This window comes from Heloderma suspectum, chromosome 2, assembly GCF_057233095.1.
Source record: "Heloderma suspectum isolate Gila_16-S chromosome 2, 16-S_ref, whole genome shotgun sequence".
NCBI lineage: Eukaryota > Metazoa > Chordata > Lepidosauria > Squamata > Helodermatidae > Heloderma > Heloderma suspectum.
The window spans coordinates 325,243,002-325,262,999 of NC_139459.1; the positions used below are offsets into that span (position 1 = coordinate 325,243,002).

At 42.4% G+C, this 19,998-nt stretch overlaps 1 protein-coding gene across 2 annotated transcripts in view; it reads left to right on the top strand.

Annotated features, from left to right (window-relative positions):
- Window positions 1-403: 403 nt before the first annotated feature.
- The window catches only part of FRMD4B (FERM domain containing 4B), a 177,842-nt gene continuing 158,247 nt past the window's right edge, over window positions 404-19,998 (top strand). For both annotated transcript variants that reach the window (XM_084840423.1, XM_084840424.1), the window contains exon 1: window positions 404-695. In XM_084840423.1, the coding sequence (XP_084696549.1) occupies window positions 534-695 (162 nt within the window). In that variant the 5' untranslated portion in view covers window positions 404-533. The remainder of the gene's footprint in view (window positions 696-19,998) is intronic.

The window sequence follows — 19,998 nt, forward strand, 5'->3', positions numbered from 1 at the left end:
TTTGCTGTGCCTTGAATGTGTGTGTTTCCATATTGAAGTATTGGAGGGAACAGAAGTATTGAATTACTTGAAAGGAATTGTTTGTGCTCTCTTGGCTTTGGGGTTTTTTTTTTTCCCCTAGTCCGGGAGTATTCAGATGAGGTACTGGTGAGAGGCATGCACAGCAGAAATGGGTTAAATATTTAATTATAATCCATAGTGGTAGCTACTGAAGCTTAACGGAGATTTATATAAGCTGTTAAGAAGGACACAAGGCTGCTGTGTGAGCTTCTAGTCAGGCTGAGCTACTGCAGCCGTTGGCTGGACTTCAAGCAACGCCAGGGCATGTCTGGGAGTCTGCCCAGGAAGCAAAGTGAAAGAGGAGTTTGTGTAAGGATTGACCCTGGCCTCTCGCAACATCCCTGCCCTTTTCCGTGCCATATAAAATGAGTCTGCTGTAGCAGGAGGGGTGTGTGTGTTTTAAAAAGAGGGCGGACGGACTCAAGGCAGGAAGAAGCGTGGCTTGCCGGACTGAGGCTCAGAAACAGCAAATCATGGCTTCAGTATTCATGTGTGGAGTTGAAGACTTTCTTTTCAGTGGGAGCCGCTTTGTTTGGAATTTGACAGTCTCGACGTTGAGGAGATGGTACACGCAGAGGGTGAGGGGATGCCACCAAGCGCTGAGAACGTGGTGTGGCATAAGGGATGTTTATCAGGTAAACCCTTGGTTATTTTAATTTTTCCTCCTTATTGCATAGCCAAAGGGGTGGGGGGTGGGGTGAGAAGAAAGTTCATCTGTAACTTAACTAACTCACCTGTAAGATGCTCTCAAATGAAGTACATGATCCCTAGATGACATTGTTTCTGCAAAAGAGACTTGTAGCCTTTATATGTTTTTATAATCCCTAGGAAGATGGCCAATTGAGGTGGTGGTAATTCTGTTTCATGTGTCTTAATTGTTGTGACACATATGCTTTTTAAATATGATGCTTCCTGGAAATCTTTGCTTCGCAAAATATCCTCCAATGTTGTTTAAAATGGTTAATTGGGATTGAGTGTCCTTTCCGTCCCACTGCCACCTCATGCTTTTAAATCTAATGGGGTTAATTCGGTGTCTGTCAAGGAATAGGCAGAACATGAGATGCTGTAACAGGAGAAACTTACTATGTCCTCATTTGTGCTCTCTTTCCCCCCACATTTACTGTTTTCCCAATAATGTGTAGTTTTAAAATGTCCCATGTGCTTGTAGTTTGTGCATTGGGTGAGAAGAGAGGGATAAATATTGAAATAGAAGTTCTTCTGATAAGTCCTCCCTCCCTCCTGTATCCCATTTATACCTGCTTTGCAGACCAAGTACAAAAATGCAGCCACTAGTTTGGAAGTACCACATTTTTAATGCCAAAGAGCCAAAAGTGCAATGTTATATTGCTCCATGTGATTGTTTTAAAACAAACTCTTTAAAGATAATTAAGTGTGTTTAAAAAGAAACAGCTGTCCTGAAGGCAGACGTAGGCTTCTGACTTTCCCCAAACTGCTCTGTACAATTTCCATTTGAAAACACTGCTCCATGCCTCAGGGGAATCATTTTGAGATATTTAACTTGCTGTTATGAGTTTGTGTAGGTATGTGTCTGGTTTTAAAAGAGAATGCATGGATGGTTCAGACAAGGTCCTCCTGAGGTTATAGTACTCTAACATAGTGTATTGTGACCTTCTGTGGCTTTATGGAGCTACTTTATATCCTTGAATTTTGGTTGGATAAGGGCATCAAACTGAATGGCCACTGTTCCTTTTAATGCATTCGTTTTTTGTAGCTCTACATCTGAGGCTGCAACCCTCTATACACTTACCTAGGAGTAAGCCCTGCTAAACACAGTGGAGTTTACTTTTGAGGAATCATGCATAGGATTTCACTGTGAGTCTCTTATGAACTTCAAACTAGATTATGCCCTCATTTGAGTAGACCAGCCTTCCCCAACCTGATGCCCTCCAGTTATTTTGGACTACTCTCCCATCACCCCTGACCATTGGCGAATGGCGATACTGGCTAGGACTGGTGGGAGTTACAGTATAGGGCGCCAGATTGGGGAAGGCTGTGGTGTACTGTCAAAGCGGTCATCAGCAAAAGTACTGGCTACTATACTTGTTGATGATGATTCAGTGGGAGTTTTGAGAGCTTCATGATATCTCCCTCCATGGGTGTCCGCAGGAAGATGCAAGGGGGTGCAGTTGACCCCCCCCCCCAGTATGAGCCATAATCTCCAGATTCCAAGCTGTCATTTAAAAAGAAAAAGCAAGGCCCTAGCTCTTGTAGAACCTGAGAAATGAGGGGAAATGCGCAGGAACTATTCTGCCCATTCAGTTTGTGGGAAACTTGTCTGCTCCCATCTTTCAGTGTTCATCTTTAGCCAATGAATGAAGCCATAGCAATTGTTAACACACCCACTGTCTGGAGAAGGAACTTCCTTTTAAAGCCTTTTTGATGTCTTTCCTGTTAGGAAGTAATTGTAGTCCAAGAAACGATTAGAAATCCAGGAGTTTAGTGTAACTGAGATTGGGCAGTAATGTGTCTGCCAAAAAACAAAAGGTGCAAGAAAGAAAGGAGCTCATTATCTTTCTAATTCAGATCTTGTTAATATCTTTTTTCTAAGTTTATAAACATTATAAAATATCTCGACAATGCGTGCAGATTAAGTTCATCTTAATTTTGCCCATATTGCAGGAGGCAGGGCTGTGGCTGAGAGAGGATGGATTACACCATTCCTGCAGAGTTGCCCAGTATTGTTCCCATTTTGTGGAGGGGGTGAATGGGTTAGAGTATTGTATGACAACTCTGCAGTGTAGTCCAGTGTTCTTACCCAGTCTCCTGGTATGTTGATATTTTAGGAAAAAACAGACGGTGCTGTGAAGTTGTAGCAGCAATCATTGCAGCAGCAGTGCAATTGATTAAGGGCTAGAGGGGCTTGTTTTGATGCAAAACCTACAGTAGGCCCAAAGTGTAGCCTCTCCCCATCTTGCTCCTGCTCTCTTTTTGCAAGCCTTGGAGGTGAGACAGTATGCCACCCAGCTCCTCAAGGTAGTGTTTTCTCATGTATTGTAGTAATAACCCTCTTGTGAAGGTACCTGAATCTATTGTGTGCTGCCTGCAGAGCAAAGAGTAGGAGAGGACTGCAAGCAGAGCAGGACACTCCCCTTCCCCCGTATTAACCACGCCATTCACCACTGTAATGGCCGTTGGCCCAAGGGCCTAAAAGGTTAAAAGCAGTCAGGGAAAAAACTGGGGGGTTCATCCGTGGGTGTAAAGATGGTGTTCAGACGCCAGGTCTACCCACTGAGAAACAACAAGAAGGGCAGTTGTTGTTCCGTCGTTATTTCGTGTCCGACTCTTTGTGACCCCATGGACCATAGCACGCCAGGCCTTCCTGTCCTGCGCTGTCTCCCGGAGTGTGCTCAAGTTCATATTCATTGCATCAGTGATGCTATCTAGCCATCTATTTCATCCTCTGCCGTCCCCTTCTCCTTTTGCCTTCAATCTTTCCCAGCATCAGGGTATTTTCCAGTGAGTTTTCTCTTTGCATTAGGTGGCCAAAATATTTGAACTTCAACTTCAGTATCTGTCCTTCCAATGAGCACTCAGGATTGATTTCCTTTAAGATTGACTGATTTGACCTCCTTGCAGTCCAAGGGACTCGTAAGAGTCTTCTCCAGCACCACAGTTCAAAGGCATCAATTCTTCGGCGCTCAGCCTTCCTTATAGTCCAGCTCTCACAGCCATACGTTGCTACTGGGAAAACCATAGCTTTGATTACACGGACCTTTGTCGGCAAGGTGATGTCTCTGCTTCTTACTCTGCTGTCTAGGTTTGCCATAGCTTTCCTCCCAAGGATCAAGCGTCTTTTAATTTCATGGCTACAGTCACCATCTGTGGTGATCTTGGAGCCCAAGAAAATAAAAATTCTCAGAGGCCAGGTCTACCCATCTTGGTAAACATGGTGCCCAGGCCTTGTCAGTGCTCAGTTACCAGATCTACCAGAAATGATGGGCCTGTTCTCTGCTGCTGTCAGGGTTTTCTTGCCTAGCGTCACTTCTATGACATTTAGAAGCCAACATAGAGTAGTAAAAGATCCTGGGAATAGATCAGCACTAATTCAGAAGAGTATTATATTCTAGAAACATCATGAACTTCAACAAAACTTTATTTAGAGTGGGGGATTAACCCCCCCCCACCTAGGAACAAGAGAAAATAAAACCAAATGCACAAACATAGTACAGTTGTCTTAAGAGTACCATATCATATCATATATTTTATGGCATCACTGCCTTTAGCATCACATTGAAAGCTGTTGGTACACAGAAGGAAAGTGCACAGAGGTGTTGTAGCAGTGCTCACTATGTGCATGAATTACAGCCACAAACTGCTGTGTAGCTTTGCCCCCACCCCTCCACCCCTGAAAAAATTCTTGTAGACACCCTTCTCTCTCTCTCATGTTTCCTCACAACATTCCAGTTAAGCTGGAAGGTAATATCCAAAACCACCAAGCAAGAGGATTGAGATATGAACCTTGTCCTCCCACACTCAATCACATACTAGCTGCTAAATGAATGAGTTGTTTAAAAAAAGACTACCAGAGAGACAACGCTCATGCTAATGTTCAGGATTGTATATGCTCACCTTTTCCCTGCACAAAAATCATTTGCCAGAATTTTATCAGTAAAGCTGAAGAAAGTTTGGCTTATTTTAGTAGAAGTCAGCATTTTAATTTAATTTATTTATTTATTGAATTTCTTAATCACCCATCTGGCCGGCCACTCTGGGCGATGTACAGCAATACAACAGTTTTAAAACAATAAAATTCTACATTAAAACATCATATTTCTAAAAATACCCTAGCCCACCCCAAATGCCTGCCTGAACAACCACTTTTTTAATGCGTGGTGGAAGCTCATTAAAGTATGTGCATTAATTTAATGCACATACTTAAACTGTATAGCCAATGCATAAGTGCTAGCGAGGGCTCCAGGCCCAACCTCCTTCCCTCCTTCTGCAGGTCTGCTGGTAGACGGGTGAAATCGCCTGTCTAGCAGACATGCAGGGCAGCTGGAGCATAGAGGCAAAGACTGCCTCCACGGTTTTCCCACCCTGCATTGGATATTCACCAGCCTCCGAGTTTAGAGGCTGGCGGGTATCCACACAGGATTGTGCCCTTAAAGTATTGTGCTTCTTCATGTTTGGCTCAAACCTTAACATTAATATAATTGTTTTACATTTAGCCTAATCTGTATTGTAGCATACTTATAGCAATGAACTCACTGATATAGCTGAGTTGCTGTGAAAGCATAGAAACATTCCAAAGAACAAAGCTGTCAGAATGTTTACAGTCCTCTTTCTGTGAGGGAAGAGAAAGTTGTCCATATGACTGAGATTAAAGCTTCACATAGATTTTGGGCATAGTATCATTCTAGGGCAGACTGAGGACTGGAAATAGATTCTGGGAAGCTCAGAGACATGGAGTCTATGGCTGAAGGAAGAGTGTGGAATAGAAATTGGATTGAGAAACAAGAACACAAGGAATTCAGGAAAGCTGCTGTGTAACAGGCGATACTGTTTGTTCACCTAGTCCTGTATTGTCTGTACAAATAGATTAAAACATGAAATGTATGATGTCAAAACAAAAAAGATAAAGCAGCACAGGATAAAACCAAAGTAAAACCAGCAGCAAAGGATAAAATAGTGCTAAGATCTAAAAGCACTAAAATAATTTCTCCGCTGCCTGGGATAATAAAAAGGTCTTCATCTGGCACCAAAAAGACCACAACATAGGCACCATGCAAGCTTATCTGGGGAGGGCATTCTATAGGCAGAATGCCACTACTAAAAAGGCCCTCTCTCTTGTGGGCACCTGCCTCACCTCATTTGGGTCTCAGATGATCACCTTAGAGACTGGATAGGTAAATATGGAACACAACCGCCTCAGATATGACAGAAAGTAGAGAAAGGAAGTGAAAGTGATTTGCGTTTCTGAGCTTCCCTATCACTTCCAAAATGGAATCTTTGTATCTCCTCACATGTGAGATGACGAATGTCCAATGTGAGGACAACTTGTGTATTTCATTGTCTGGAGGGGACATATACAAAAGTTCACTTTCAAAAGGGATGGGGAAACAACCTTACAACCAAAGCTCCCTGGCTGGCATAATGAGTCACTGGATGTACAAGGCTCTGTTTTTCTCTACAAGTCTATTTGATGGGCTCCATGCACAGCTCATATGACTGGTAATTCTGCTTCCTAGAAAAGCTTCTAGGTCAGGTTTCAGCAACAATTTGTTAGGCTCCCCATTTGTATCTGCTTCCTACTCTAGTTTGCTGGATCAATATAAAGGTGTTGTCCCTGGCTGCTCACTGAACACAATCTGGTTCCTAGTGTGATTTTTGTTGCCTGAATTTGACTGCCATGTTGGTTCCTGCCTGCCTTCTATCTAACCATATTCTGGCTTTCTTCCAGGAAGCATACCTAGAGCAACTCTGCTGGTGTGCACCTCTACCACTCCATACTCCAGGTTGGGTCAGATCCTGTAAAAATGTGGGGGGCTTGCACCTGTGGGGAAATTCACTGACAACCTGCCAAACATGAGTAGCAAAGATATCATATCCTTTGTATCATATCTGCCAATGTATTAAAAGAATCTGTTCGGCTCTTCACTCTGACTTTCCTAAGATGCCCTCTCTAACACTATATCTGACCTATATCTTTGATCCCAGGGAGTTCTTGCATGCTGACTATCATTTGTCTTTAGTGTAAGAGGACATGCATATGGGTGTGGGACTCCAGAATATAGCATGGAATAAGTCCTCTGTATTCTTTAACCCATTATTGATAGGCAATGATACTTTTTTCTATCTGGAAATGGTAGCAAAATGACCCCTAACCTTGTCTCATATGCTCTATACAAAATATAGCAGCCTGTCCTTACAAACTGCATTGGAAGCTGTTGATGGAAGAGTTGGCACAGAGGGCCTTTGCAATTCTGGCAGGGTCCTTTGCAAATCAATAAGATCTAATACTAATAATATTAGGATTTGGCCAGACTCCTAAATAAAGACTGAAGCTTAGAAGTTTCCCAAGAATGCTGTCTTCTTGTTTAGAAGGTCATATACCTCAAGGCACAAACTGATGCAAACCTTTCCTAGTGTAACTCACTGTGGGATGTTCCTCTACTTTAGGAACATACAGTTTTAGCGACAACCATATTCTCCATGAAAGTTGGCCCCTCCAATTTCAATACTGAAATTTTGCAATACTGTATTGCAAAAGAGGTGCTTAGGACGCAATATTTATCTTGTTGTTGTTTAGGATAGAGGTAGCTGTTCCATGGCAGTTTAGGAGCACTTCCATTTATGAGCAGGACTGTGGTCCAGGGGGTTTAGTGATTATGCTTTTTTCCGTGGTGGCGGTTCAAATCCCTCACCCCTTTATCTGTCCCAAGGCCCACAGCTCATTCCATAACAGCTTAAAAGGTATGCCCTGATTGAGTATGAAACATTGGTGCAGGCAGGGAAAGTGGCGACAACGACAGGACAGGAATAAGGCTGGCAGAGAGAAAGGATGGCAGATTCAAGTGGGATGATACCTTGGGTTTATATGAACATACGAAGCTGCGTTACACAGAGTTGGACCATTGCTCCATCTAGCCCAGTATTGTCTCCTCTGACTGCCAATAGAGCTGCAGTTTTAGCATGCAGGGGTTATTCCCTACACTGCTTCTGGAAAGCCTTTTAAAGTACAGATGCTACAAGCGGGGGCAAGGGCCTCCCCCCAGATGCTGTTGGCCTGCAACTCCCATCAGCTCTAGACACCATAACCAATGGTGAAGGATGATGGGATAACATCTGTCCAATAACAGTCTGATAACATCTGGAGGGCCACATGTTCCCCATCCCTGTTTGATTTTAGCACCTTCACCTGGAAAGTATGTGCTCTGCCAATAAGCAATGGACTCTCCCTCCAAATCTATCCTTTTTATTATGAATTTATGAACACACCTTAGTTTAAGACATACCACGAGTGCATCTGGCTCAGTATTGTTTCCCTTCACTGTCACTGGATTTCCATGGTCTTGGTCAGGAGCCCTACACAGCCCTGTTATCTGACATCTTTTATCTTTATATCTTCTGCAGGCAAATCATACCCTTTACTACTGCATTATGGCCTTTTTGGAAAAACAAACACACCCATACATGCATAGCACAATCAATTTCAGTTTTTGGTGTCTGGATACCTGAGCAACCATAATATAGGGCTTTCATGTACAATGATGTAGTGGTTCCAAATTGCCCTCTTGTTGATTATTCTGGGGCAGGGTCCATAAGAGAACCCCAAATGAGGGACATCATTCCAGAGGAGTAAAGAAGTAGCAGGGAAACAGTGTGGCTGAACAATTTAAGATTTGGTGAAGGCTGACCTAAAGCTACTGAAACGGAACCAGAGTAGAGTAAAGAGAGGGCGGAGGAGCTCTTTTTAACACCAGAAAGATTGTTTCTTTTAGGTCAGGCGGAGAAACTGCTGACAAAGTGCTTAGCACACAATACATAAGCTTGGCAATGTACACATTTTGCTCTACACCTAATTTGTGATAGAGGAATAAAGAGGGGAATAGGCTATTTCTGCTTCCTGTAATGGGCAGCTGTACTATTAACATTTCCTCTGCCACCCCACCCTCAATTAATTTTCCAAAATGATATTGCATAAAAAAGGGAAGGTCTTTGCAATTATTTTTTTTCCAGATGGAAGAGATACGTCATTAGTTTTAGACATCCCTACAAGATGCTGGGTAATGAGGCTAATGAGTGTTAAAGGCAAGTCATCTCTTTGGCTCTCAAGATCTTTTGGACCCCAAATTCCCAAACGGTTAGATCATTGTTCAATAAGAGGTTTATAAGTCTCAGCCAGCTTTACCACTGCTAATTATTTGCATTTAGATACCACTTATTTTTTGAAAAGTAAATATCCCTTCTTGAAATCAGTTGATCTATAAAGTAATTTACGGCACACTAATTAGCAATTATTTTACTGTTCTATGAAAATTATGTTTTCCACTAACTGGTGAAAAGAGGTATGTTTATCTGAACTACTGTAACTTTTTATTTATTTATATTATTTCTAAAACTGAAATGGATTCCGGGATGGTATATATATGCATGAATAATATTAATCTTGCCTATATACGCACTCGCACGCAGCATGCACACTACAATAAAACATCAGTAATGATTAGAACCAACAAGAAATAGATAAAACTATAAAAACCACAGAGCATTACCACTTAAAATGCCTTGGCAAATAAAAAAAAAGGTTTCAACTTGGCACCAGAAAGCACTAGATATAGCTCCTTCGGGAAGGTGTTCCAAAGTTGTGGCACCACAACGGAAAATGCCCTCTTATTTGTAGATACATCATGTACCTCCCCTAAGGAGGGGACTCAGAGAAGGGCCTCTGTAGAAGATCTCAAGTTATGGCGGGCAGGATGGTTTGGGAAGAGGTGCTCCTTTAGGTATTCGGATGCCAAGCTGTTTAGGACTTTTAAAGATATATACCAGCTGCATGAATTGGGCCTGAAAGCAAATAGGTGACCAGTGCATTTTCATCACTTTCAGATTAAATATTGAACTTCATCTTAAATACTTCCAGGGCCTCTATCACCTGACCCATCTTTATTTTGCAGAGCTGCCAAAGACTGCACAGATTCTCATCAAACTTTTTTGTTGTGGCAAAGATTGCATCTTGAGCACTTACTTGCCCAACTGCCCACTGCCAAAAGCACAAATACTGAAACTGTAAAACTGAAACTATTTCTGTAGCTTTGTGCTACAGAGCTTGCAAGCAAATCAAAGCAGACTTTGGTCATTAGGTTCATTCCCTTTTTAAAAATAGAGTTTATTGATAGCAATCTTGTCTGTTTGTGCCAGGGTTTTCTTTCCTCTTGAAGTAAAGAAAATAAGTAAAATTCTGTCTGGCCAATTGATGGTTAAGTTAGTTCTGCTCATCCAACTGCCTAAAAACAGCTTTCCAGCAATTTCAGCTAGGCATATTTCCACTTCGGCTTGTGAAATAACATGTTTTGTTCTGGAAAAAAAGAAGAAAAAACACTGAATGAAATAACGTTTTGTATTGCCCCTCCTTTCCATTTCTGGACAATTTTCATTCCTGACTGTGAATTTCCTTTCCTTTCCTTTGAGGCAATATGTGCCAGTTTAAAAACAGTGTTTCCTTATTCACTAACTCTGTGTAGTGTGTGTATAAATAGTATTTTCTGTGCTGACGTTCACAAGATATGTAAAATTACATATGCATGGAGCATTTGGAAAATAATTCTTTTTGAACAGCCATCTTAACAAAATTCAGTCAATATTGTGATTTTTGCTGAAGATAATTATAACTTTACTATGGTTTTCTGTCATTCTTTCTGTTGATAGCTTTCCCCTATCAAGTATTCAGAGGGAGTAACTATAGATTAAGTTGTACTAAATCCAACCTACCACTCCCAACTCGGTATGGATGCCATTTTAAGGCACTTACCAGCCCTGGCACACTTAGGTTGCAGTCCTATACACACTAAACTGGGAGTAAGTCCCACTGAAGTCAATGGGAATTACCTTTGAAAAGACATGCATGGAATTGCACTGTTACATTAGTTTAAAAGTTCAGCATTCAGAGTAGTACTGAAAGTGGTACCTACTTGATGAGTGGGCCTTCCTAATCTCCACCCTAACTGTTCAGACTCCAGAATGTAGAATCCATTTTGTTGTTGTTCAGTCGTTAAGTCGTGTCCAGCTCTTCATGACCCCATGGACCAAAGCACGCCAGGCCTTCCTGTCCTGCGCTGTCTCCCGGAGTGTGCTCAAGTTCATATTCATTGCATCGGTGATGCTATCTAGCCATCTCATCCTCTGCCGTCCACTTCTCCTTCAGTCTTTCCCAGCATCAGGGTCTTTTCCAGGGAGTTTTCTCTTCGCATTAAGTGGCCAAATTATTTGAACTTCAGCTTCAGTATCTGTCCTTCCAATGAGCACTCAGGGTTGATTTCCTTTAGGATTGACTGATTTGACCTCCTTGCAGTCCAGGGGACTCGTAAGAGTCTTCTCCAGCACCACAGTTCGAAAGCATCAATTCTTCGGCGCTCAGCCTTCCTTATAGTCCAGCTCTCACAGCCATATGTTGCTACTGGGAAAACCATAGCTTTGATCATACGGACCTTTGTCGGCAAGGTGATGTCTCTGCTTCTTACTCTGCTGTCTAGGTTTGCCATAGCTTTCCTCCCAAGGAGCAAGCGTCTTTTAATTTCATGGCTACAGTCACCGTCTGTGGTGATCTTGGAGCCCAAGAAAACAAAATCTGTCACTGCCTCCATTTCTTCCTCTTCTATATGCCAGGAAGTGATGGGGCCAGATGCCATGATCTTAGTTTTTCTAATGTTGAGTTTCAAGCCAGCTTTTGCACTCTCCTCTTTCACCCTCCATGTCACATTTTAAATTTTAGGTGATGATTGATTTAGCACGTGCATCATCTTCCAAACTTCCAGTTCTAAACCCTGCCCTCCAGATCCTCCTTGCTTCAGGTTCAGATATATACAATTCCTTATCTTTTTGCATGTGAGTGGTGGTGGCATTCTTCAAATTCCGCAAACTTTTTCTCAGAATAAATATAGCCGTATAAATATAATACCATTAAAATTCGAAATTAATAACTTACTAACCATATCATTAGAAATACTAAAATCCCAACCTGTCAAAGCCAGCCCCAACAGAAGAGTCTTCAGGTGCTTTGGAAGATTTCCACAGTAGTACGGCCATTACCAAGAAGGCCCCTCTCCATCCAAACATGGCACATTGGCACTTGGTAAATCTTAAAGATTGCTATGTGAAAATGGAAGATGTATTCTCTTAGATATGTTGAACTCAAGCCTCTGAGGAAGGCATTTGGAAGCTAATATACATGCTGGAGCAGTGACGTATAATTCTAGAGGTGTTAAATCCTGTCAGGATGCAAACCAGCGAATTCTGTATTAACTGCACTTTCTGGAGAGTTATCATTGCTTTGCAATGAGTAAGGGAAAACACAAGGATGCTGCATTTGAAGTATAATCTGTGCTGTTTCTTATGGCTGTGGAGGAAAGAAGCAGATTCCATGCTCTGACTTGGATTCCTGCACTGAGCGGGGGGTTGGACTCGATAGCCTTGTAGGCCCCTTCCAACCCTACTCTTCTATGATTCTATGAGATGCTTTGAATACTAGAACAAAACTTGGGGCCGAAGCAGACAATACTTTTTCACATTTATTTTAGAGAAGATGCAGGGATTTCAATTCAGATCAGGACCCTAGTGTGTGACGCGAGGGGGGGGGGTATATGGATCACTATTTTGCAGTAGTAAGTGCAGGTGCAGGGGGCAAGGGTTAAAGCCCTAGAGTAAAATAAAAAAGACATAGTTCCTGTGCTAGTCCAGCCATGAAGCCCTATTGAAAATGGAGCTTCAGATACCCTCTACGATCTTTGGTTAAAATAATCTTTTTAAAAAGCTTTGTCTGAATTCAGAAGAATACTGCACCATTTCGGTTTCCTACCTATGCTGAACCTAAATGCCAAGTTGTAACAGGGAAGGTTACCACGTGATAATTAGTCATTGGAGCCAGCATGGTGTAGTGGCTAGAGTGCTGGACTGGGAGTCGGGAGATCCGGGTTCTAGTCCCCACTCGGCCATGGAAGCTCACTGGGTGACTTTGGGCCAGTCACAGACTCTCAGCCCAACCCACCTCACAGGGTTGTTGTTGTGAGGATAAAATGGAGGAGGAGGAGGATTATGTACGCCACCTTGAGTTCCTTGGAGGAAAAAAGGCGGGATATAAATGTAATAAATAAATGTAATAAATAAAAATTAGCAATTTGACTGATCTCCTATACAGATGGCATGGGCACATTCTCAATGATTGTAAAGAGGATAATGCTGTCAGTGCTGGGATAAATTATCTTTTTTACCCCCATAGGGATGCATGCATACTTTTTCCTTTCAAAGCTATTTCTTATTTTGATCTGCAGTTTCTACTCAACATTTGAGATTGTTCCTTCTTTTGAGGGAAAGATGACATTTCTTAGACGAGGACGTTATTTATGCTCAGTAAGTGATGGGAAACAAACAATGCTACAAAACTCCAACCAGAGCATTAGCTCATCATTTTTTCTTTTGCTTGGGAGGAGTACAACTCTGTCCTTGGAGAGTATTCTCAGAAATTCCTAGGATCTTGGGCCCAAAGGTGATTTCGACAACTAGCACGCATGCTAGAAAGAAGCTAATATTAACTCCTGAAACGAAGCATGTTAGAGGCACAAATATAAGTATACCTAAGAGACATTTGGGGAAATAAAAAATGGTGCAATCCAATTGTTGCCTCCCCCTACTAATAGTTCATTGTTTGCGAGGGGAGCGCCACTTTTTCTGCTCTACCAATCTATTGGTAGAGTAGCAACTGCACAAGGGAGAGAGTCGTGTGTTATCCACTGCCCACACCCCCATCATCACATTTCCAGAGGCCCCACTGCCTCACCGTCCACACATTGTAGGCATGTCTGCAGAGGGAAAGCCTACTGAATGCATGTAGGCTGTCCCCATGATCTGGAACCAGGTCAGTGGTAGAGCACATGGTTTGCATGCAAAAGGTGTCAGGTTCAGCCCCTGCCATTTCCAGTTGAAAGTATCCTGAAGAAGGTGATAAGAAAGACCTATGCCAGAGACTCTGGAAAGCTGCTGCCAGACCGAGTTGACCGTTTTGCCCCAAATGGACAAATAGACTGAAAGGATCTAAGGCAGTTTCCTATATTTTGGTTCCTTTTATTTTAGGTGTGGCTGAGTTCCAAGAGGATATGAGGGATGCTTAGTCATTCTTTCAGCCAGATAATCACAGGTGTTGTGATATGGCTTTCAGTGGGGTTCTTGGTCTTGCCACAGTTGATGCTCTCCAGATATTTTGGACTACAACTCCCATCAGCCCCAGCCACCATGGCCAGTGGTCAAGGATTCTGAGAGATGTCATCCAAAACATCTGGAGGGCATCAGGGCGCCTACCCCTGGTTCAAACAGTAACTCCTTAGAGAATGCTGAGCACACAGCAATCAGTTTAATTGCTGTGTGCGTGGCCTCGTCTAAAAGCATTGTAGCAAAGCTACTACTTTGGTGGTTGGTTTGTGGCCTTGTACAGGCTGATCAGAAGGAAGATTTAATTGAACCCTCAACAGCTTGTTGTGATTGATTTGCATTTCACTTTGAGGATGAAGTTGCTCGGATCTGCCACAACTTAGACTCGATAGGTGACCATGATATCCTTCTGGGGAGGCTGTAGAGGCACTGTTTTACAGTGGTTCTGCTCCAGCTTGGACAACCAGCTCCAGAAGGTGGTGCAGGGAGACTATAGTTCTGCCTTGTGGAGGCTACATCGTGGCATCCCTCAGGGCTCTGTTTTGTGCCCCATGCTTTTTAACATCTACATGAAACCACTGGGAGAGGCTGTCCAGAGGGAAGGAGGGAAGTGTCATCAATATCTGGATGATACCCAACTTTATAGCCCTGTGCATACATTCACCTGAACACATGAGGGTTTAAAGTGGTTAGCGTGACAGGGCCATGCGCATGGCATGGCTTCGCCCCCTATATTTATTTATTTTATTATTAAATTTATTAATCGCCCATCTGGCTGGTCACCCAGCCACTCTGGGCGATGTACAACATACAATAAAACAGTTTAAAACAATAAAATTCTACAATAAAACATTTTCTAAAATACCCTAACCCACCCCAAATGCCTGCCTGAACAACCACGTTTTTAATGCACGACAGAAGCTCATTAAAGAGGGGGCATGACGGAGTTCCCTAGGGAGGGAGTTCCACAGAGTGGGGGCCACCACAGAAAAGGGCCTCTCCCTCGTCCCCACCAGTCTAGCTGTCCTGGCTGATGGGACAGAGAGAAGGCCATCCGAGGCTGATCTTGTTAAGCGGCCTGTCTGGTGCTGCTGGAGGCACTCCTTAAAATATTTCCCAGCAGGCAGGCCCACCCCCCTCAGTTCAGACCTTGCCATGCTGAATCGGCAAGGTCTGAAAGGAAGTTCCATTCACGTTCATGTGAACATCAGTAAAACTCTACATATGATTGCGGGCCCTGCCTTATCAGGGTTCCTGATCGCACAGAGTTCTACTCGTGTTCAAGCAAACCTGAGCTGAATTCCCTTTCAGACCTTGCCGATTCAGCACAGCAAGGTCTGAAGTGAGGGGGCTTGGGGGCCGCAGGCATAGAGGGTGGTGCCAGTATGCACAGCCCCATCACTCTACCTACTTTAAGCCCTCACACATTCAGGTGGATGCCTGCACAGGGCTTCTGTCTTCTTTTCATCAAACATAGGTGAGGCAGTGACTATCCTAAACTTGGTAATGGACTGGATGAGGGACAATAACTGGAGACTCAATCCAGACTAGACAGAGTGCCAAACTTGATGGTGTTTCAGTGCCTGTTAAAAACGTATTTGTTTAGCCAAGTGTTTGCTGATTTTAATGTCTATCTTAGTGGGATTTCTTGGTTTTTATTGTGGATTTTTATGTCAGTTTTACTGGTTGTTTTAAAGACTCTTGTAGTCTGTCCTGGAATTTGCTACCAGAGAGCAGTATATAAATATTTTAAATAATAAACAAACATATTTTACATAACTAAATGGAACAGGGCTCTGTTTTCAGACCCCCTGGGCCCTGCCCTTGGAAATTTATTAATTAGTTCCATACTTGTTTCCCTTCCATTCTCTCTTAACATTGCTTGTCAGCTAATGCTAGAACTGGGGGTAAACCATATTGGTGCGTTTGCCTCTGCTGGAGTCAGAGCATCAGGTATGTAGACTTAACTGAACACTTGCACCTTCATTCTGTGAAACATTTCTTTCTCCAAATAGTTTTCCATGTAGAATTGTCTATCAGGCAATAGTACTCCAGTTTGTATTTCCCTTACCTGAGCCTCTGACATCTGCCTGTGCCTCTTACCTGCTGTGTAGGAGGGTTTCTGGCAAATCTCCCACTCTGCCAGTTCGTTTATTAATACACACAGAAGTAGGGCACAGGATCAGAGGATCATGTAGGAGTAAATGGGAGAGCACGTCAGGCCAAGAGACAGCTACAAGGGGATGCTAAGGGAATCCATAGAATATCTGAAAAGAGGTGGAGCGTAATAGAAGTGGATGGAACAAAGTTGGCACTGTGTTCTCATTGAACTAATAATTCAACAGTGATTTAAGCTAGAGCAGGGATACAAAACTCAAATCCCTCTGAAGGCCACATTTACATTTTCATGAATTCGAGAGGATTGCATTGTTCTCTAATCCTGATAAGATATGTTTATTCTCTGATCTGGCAGCACAAAGGAATGTTGAGCTGCTGTAACATTTGCAAGAATCCAGAGACTGGAAGTATGACATTAGAAACAGTATTTTTACTGCCTATATCTGTGCATGCAGTTACAATTGCTCTTTCCTGTTCTAAACTTAAGTGCCTCAAAACTGCTGGGCTTTTTTGGCAGTTAAATCATAAGACTAAGGTCCAATGCACACATAATGGTGGTTTCCATACAATTAATTCAGGTGTACATAGAGTTACCACTAGGTTCACAGCTGGGCTTTTATGAAGGCATCATAATTTCAAGCTACTGTCCTAAATAAGATCACTCAGATGGATGAACCTATTCACACAAATGTCTGTCCGTACGCCATACCCTGCTTGTAACTCCAGCAGTAGTGCCTCCAGGGCTTCCAACGCCATGGCATGGGGCCACCATCCTGTGTGAACTGAGCACAGATGTTATTCTGATTGGGTGTGCTGCTAAAGAGTTTGAAAACTGACAGCACAAACTTAACTCCACATATTGTCAGCCAGTCTTGAATAAAATCTGATTCAATATTTTATTGTTAATAATGTATGATTTATATTAATATTCAGTACTCTGTGTATTTTGCCTACTTTTCATGCAGCATAATTTCATGGATCGCTCTGCTGTTCTTATGATGTGAGACAGCAGTAAAAGTGGCCAGGAAAGCCAACAGAATCGTGACACCCCCCTTCCCCCCAATTGGAGTCAGCTTGCCTTGTGTATACTGCTTGTGTATAGTTGAAATTTGTCCTGTCTTAGGCTCATCTAGTGCTGTTTTTTTTTTTTTTTAAGTGAAATAAGGCTGCTCTTTCCCCCTTGTGTATCCAGTGTTTATTCCTTGGTGGTACATGCTTTTGTTTGTTCTTTTAAAGAAGGGGGCAGCTATAGGGCTGCATGGATGGCTCATTTATTGCATGGCACTTCCAACTTTCCTCTAGGGGAAGAAAGCAGTATTTGTTCAAGGTGGGGGAAAGCTTTCTAAAACTGCTGCCCGTTAGTTTAACTGGTGAAGCAATTTGAATAGGTCTGGCACATCTCAACTTCTCCTGTCACTAAACTTAATGAGCATTAGATTGTATTTGTTTGTTTTTTAAAGCCACCTTTTAGGGTTATCCTTTCCAAGGCAGCTCATAACAGATAAAAACATAACATTCATAACACGTTAGGAACCATAAAATCACAGTGTAAAACACGAACCCATCTAAAGATATAATAGCAGCAGCAGTTTAAAAACAGTACCAGCAGAATAAAGCAGTCCAAATATGAAAGCAAGCCACAAAAGTAGAAAATAAGGAACAGCAGAAGTTAAATACAAAACATTAAAATCTCAATTAAAAATAGTTTAAAACAAAAGCCTTCAACACCCATCTAAATATCATCAACGTAGGAAGGCTTAGGGAGGGAATTCCATAAACATGGGCCACCACTGAAAAGGCCCAATCTCTACTGCCTAATAATATAATACTTCTTAATAGTGGGCCCACGAGCAGGCCCTAAGAGGCCAAATTTAAGGCTTGGGCAGGTTTTTATAGGTGCAGATGGTCTTTCCAAACTGACAGTTTTAAGTTCTCCATTTGTGTGCATTGATTCTGGGTGACAGCTGAAATAGTAATTGTTCAGAATTGTTGAAAGTCCATGAATTAATCTTTGCTCAACTGTCTTCTAAAAAAAAAAGTGCCCCATTACTTTTTTCCCTGAATGCCATAAGAGGAGCAGACCTAAATTAATGTACAGCAAATAGCATTAGTTATTACTGCATAGGAAATGTAAATGAAAGAGAGACCTGTTTTGGGTCTCTCTTTCTACTGTTAAAATTATGAACAGCTAAAGAATTATCTAAGGGTAAACCATGTAATATGCTATATAAATAATTCTAGGGTGTTCACGTGTACATATATCCTTATGCGAATGAGCAATCAGAGACCAAACACTGTAGGTAGAATATTCACGTCACTTCCTTTCTTTTCAGAACAATGCTTTTCAGTGGAGTCAGCATATTCAGCTATGAAGAGACATCAAAGGGGAAGCAGGATCATGGCCATTGGCCCTGATCTTCTGTGCATTCAGTGTAAGTTCTGAGAGAACTTACATGTGTATGAACTGAATGTGCTACGTGCTATTCTGTGTAATTGGGAAACCTGGAAAAGCAGGCTTCCCAGCTGTGTGAAGACTATGTACATGCATAGGCTCTTTCAGAATGTATGCTGAATGCATGTGGGAACAGGCAGGGCCAGTGAGCAGGACTGCACTGCTCATGCAGTAGTGAAGCCAATAACATTTGCCTGGTCCTCACGTGCTGAGCAATCATTTGATGCACATGCATGGGTGGAGTGGCCCTATGCAGAAGCCTGTGCCTGAAGCTTATGTCTGGGGTTGGCATTCTTGGGCATCTGCTGAGGCCCACTGCTGACTCCCAGATCCTCTTGACTTCTGCTTCCCTTCCCTTTTGTGGCTTTCTGTTCCACTGGATTAGAACATGGAACAATATCCTCCACTTTCCTTGCACTCTCCCTCTGGGCCGTTGTGTGGATTAGGAACAGGGGAAGAGGGCAAGTAAAAGTCAGTCATGATGATGGTGAAGAGGAACATCTTGCCCAAGAACCTCCCCCCACCCCCAAAATGAGCTAGTACTGCTTCTGTTTAGTGTAGTCCAGAGGGTGATACACCTACACATTTACTGCATGAGGAGAAATGTTCTTATTTGGAAAGTCACATAGCAATTTTGGCTGGAGCCGTAGGGAGGGTCTGTTTTGGCAACCGGTTGTTTTAGGGTGTGGGGTTGGAATGGTAAGAGGCAAATGACTTTAACTTTATCACAAGGGAACATATTAACAATAAAAGTTGCCTTCCATTTGGTGCAAATCTTTAATATCTCTTGCTGCTTGGCTCATTTGAGAGGGCTTTTGTTTCTGAATCTGTAATCAAAGCAACGAACAGTAAGGTCATTTCCTACAGATTATATGGTAACGGAAGAAGTCTGGAATTGTATGTATCTCTGCTCCAAATAGCTTTTATTTAGGAGAAACATGCGCGTGCGCGCACACACGCGCACACACACAGGCTTAGTAGAAACACTTGTACTATACCTTTTGCGCTTCACCCAGCCCTTTCCAAACTACCAAAGCATGTGATCTGGAGGTAAGAGAATTTATATTGCCTTTTGTTTAAGGGTCATTAGTGTATTGGTTGTTGTAAAAGTGGTCTTAATTAAATAAGAAATATAACTCCAGAGTTAATAGCTACAGAGAATGGAGTCAAATGCCAGAAAATGGCAAACTGAACATGGAGACCCTGGCTGGTTTCCCTTGTAGCTATAGAATTACTGTGATTACTCATTGCACATTGGGAGGTTATGAATCTGGAGCATGGAGATGTGTCTGTTTACTCCAAATGTAGTATTTATTGTCATTGTTACCAGTGTTGTCTTCTCTTCCTTGTGAAAACGTTGCATTTCTTTTTGGCCTCTTGCGACTTGGTGGTCATCAGGCGGGTCACAGTTTCTGATTTCACAAGATACAATGTGTTTGTACATCCTACATGTTAGGACTCTTTTTGAGGGAGACTGACACAAGACT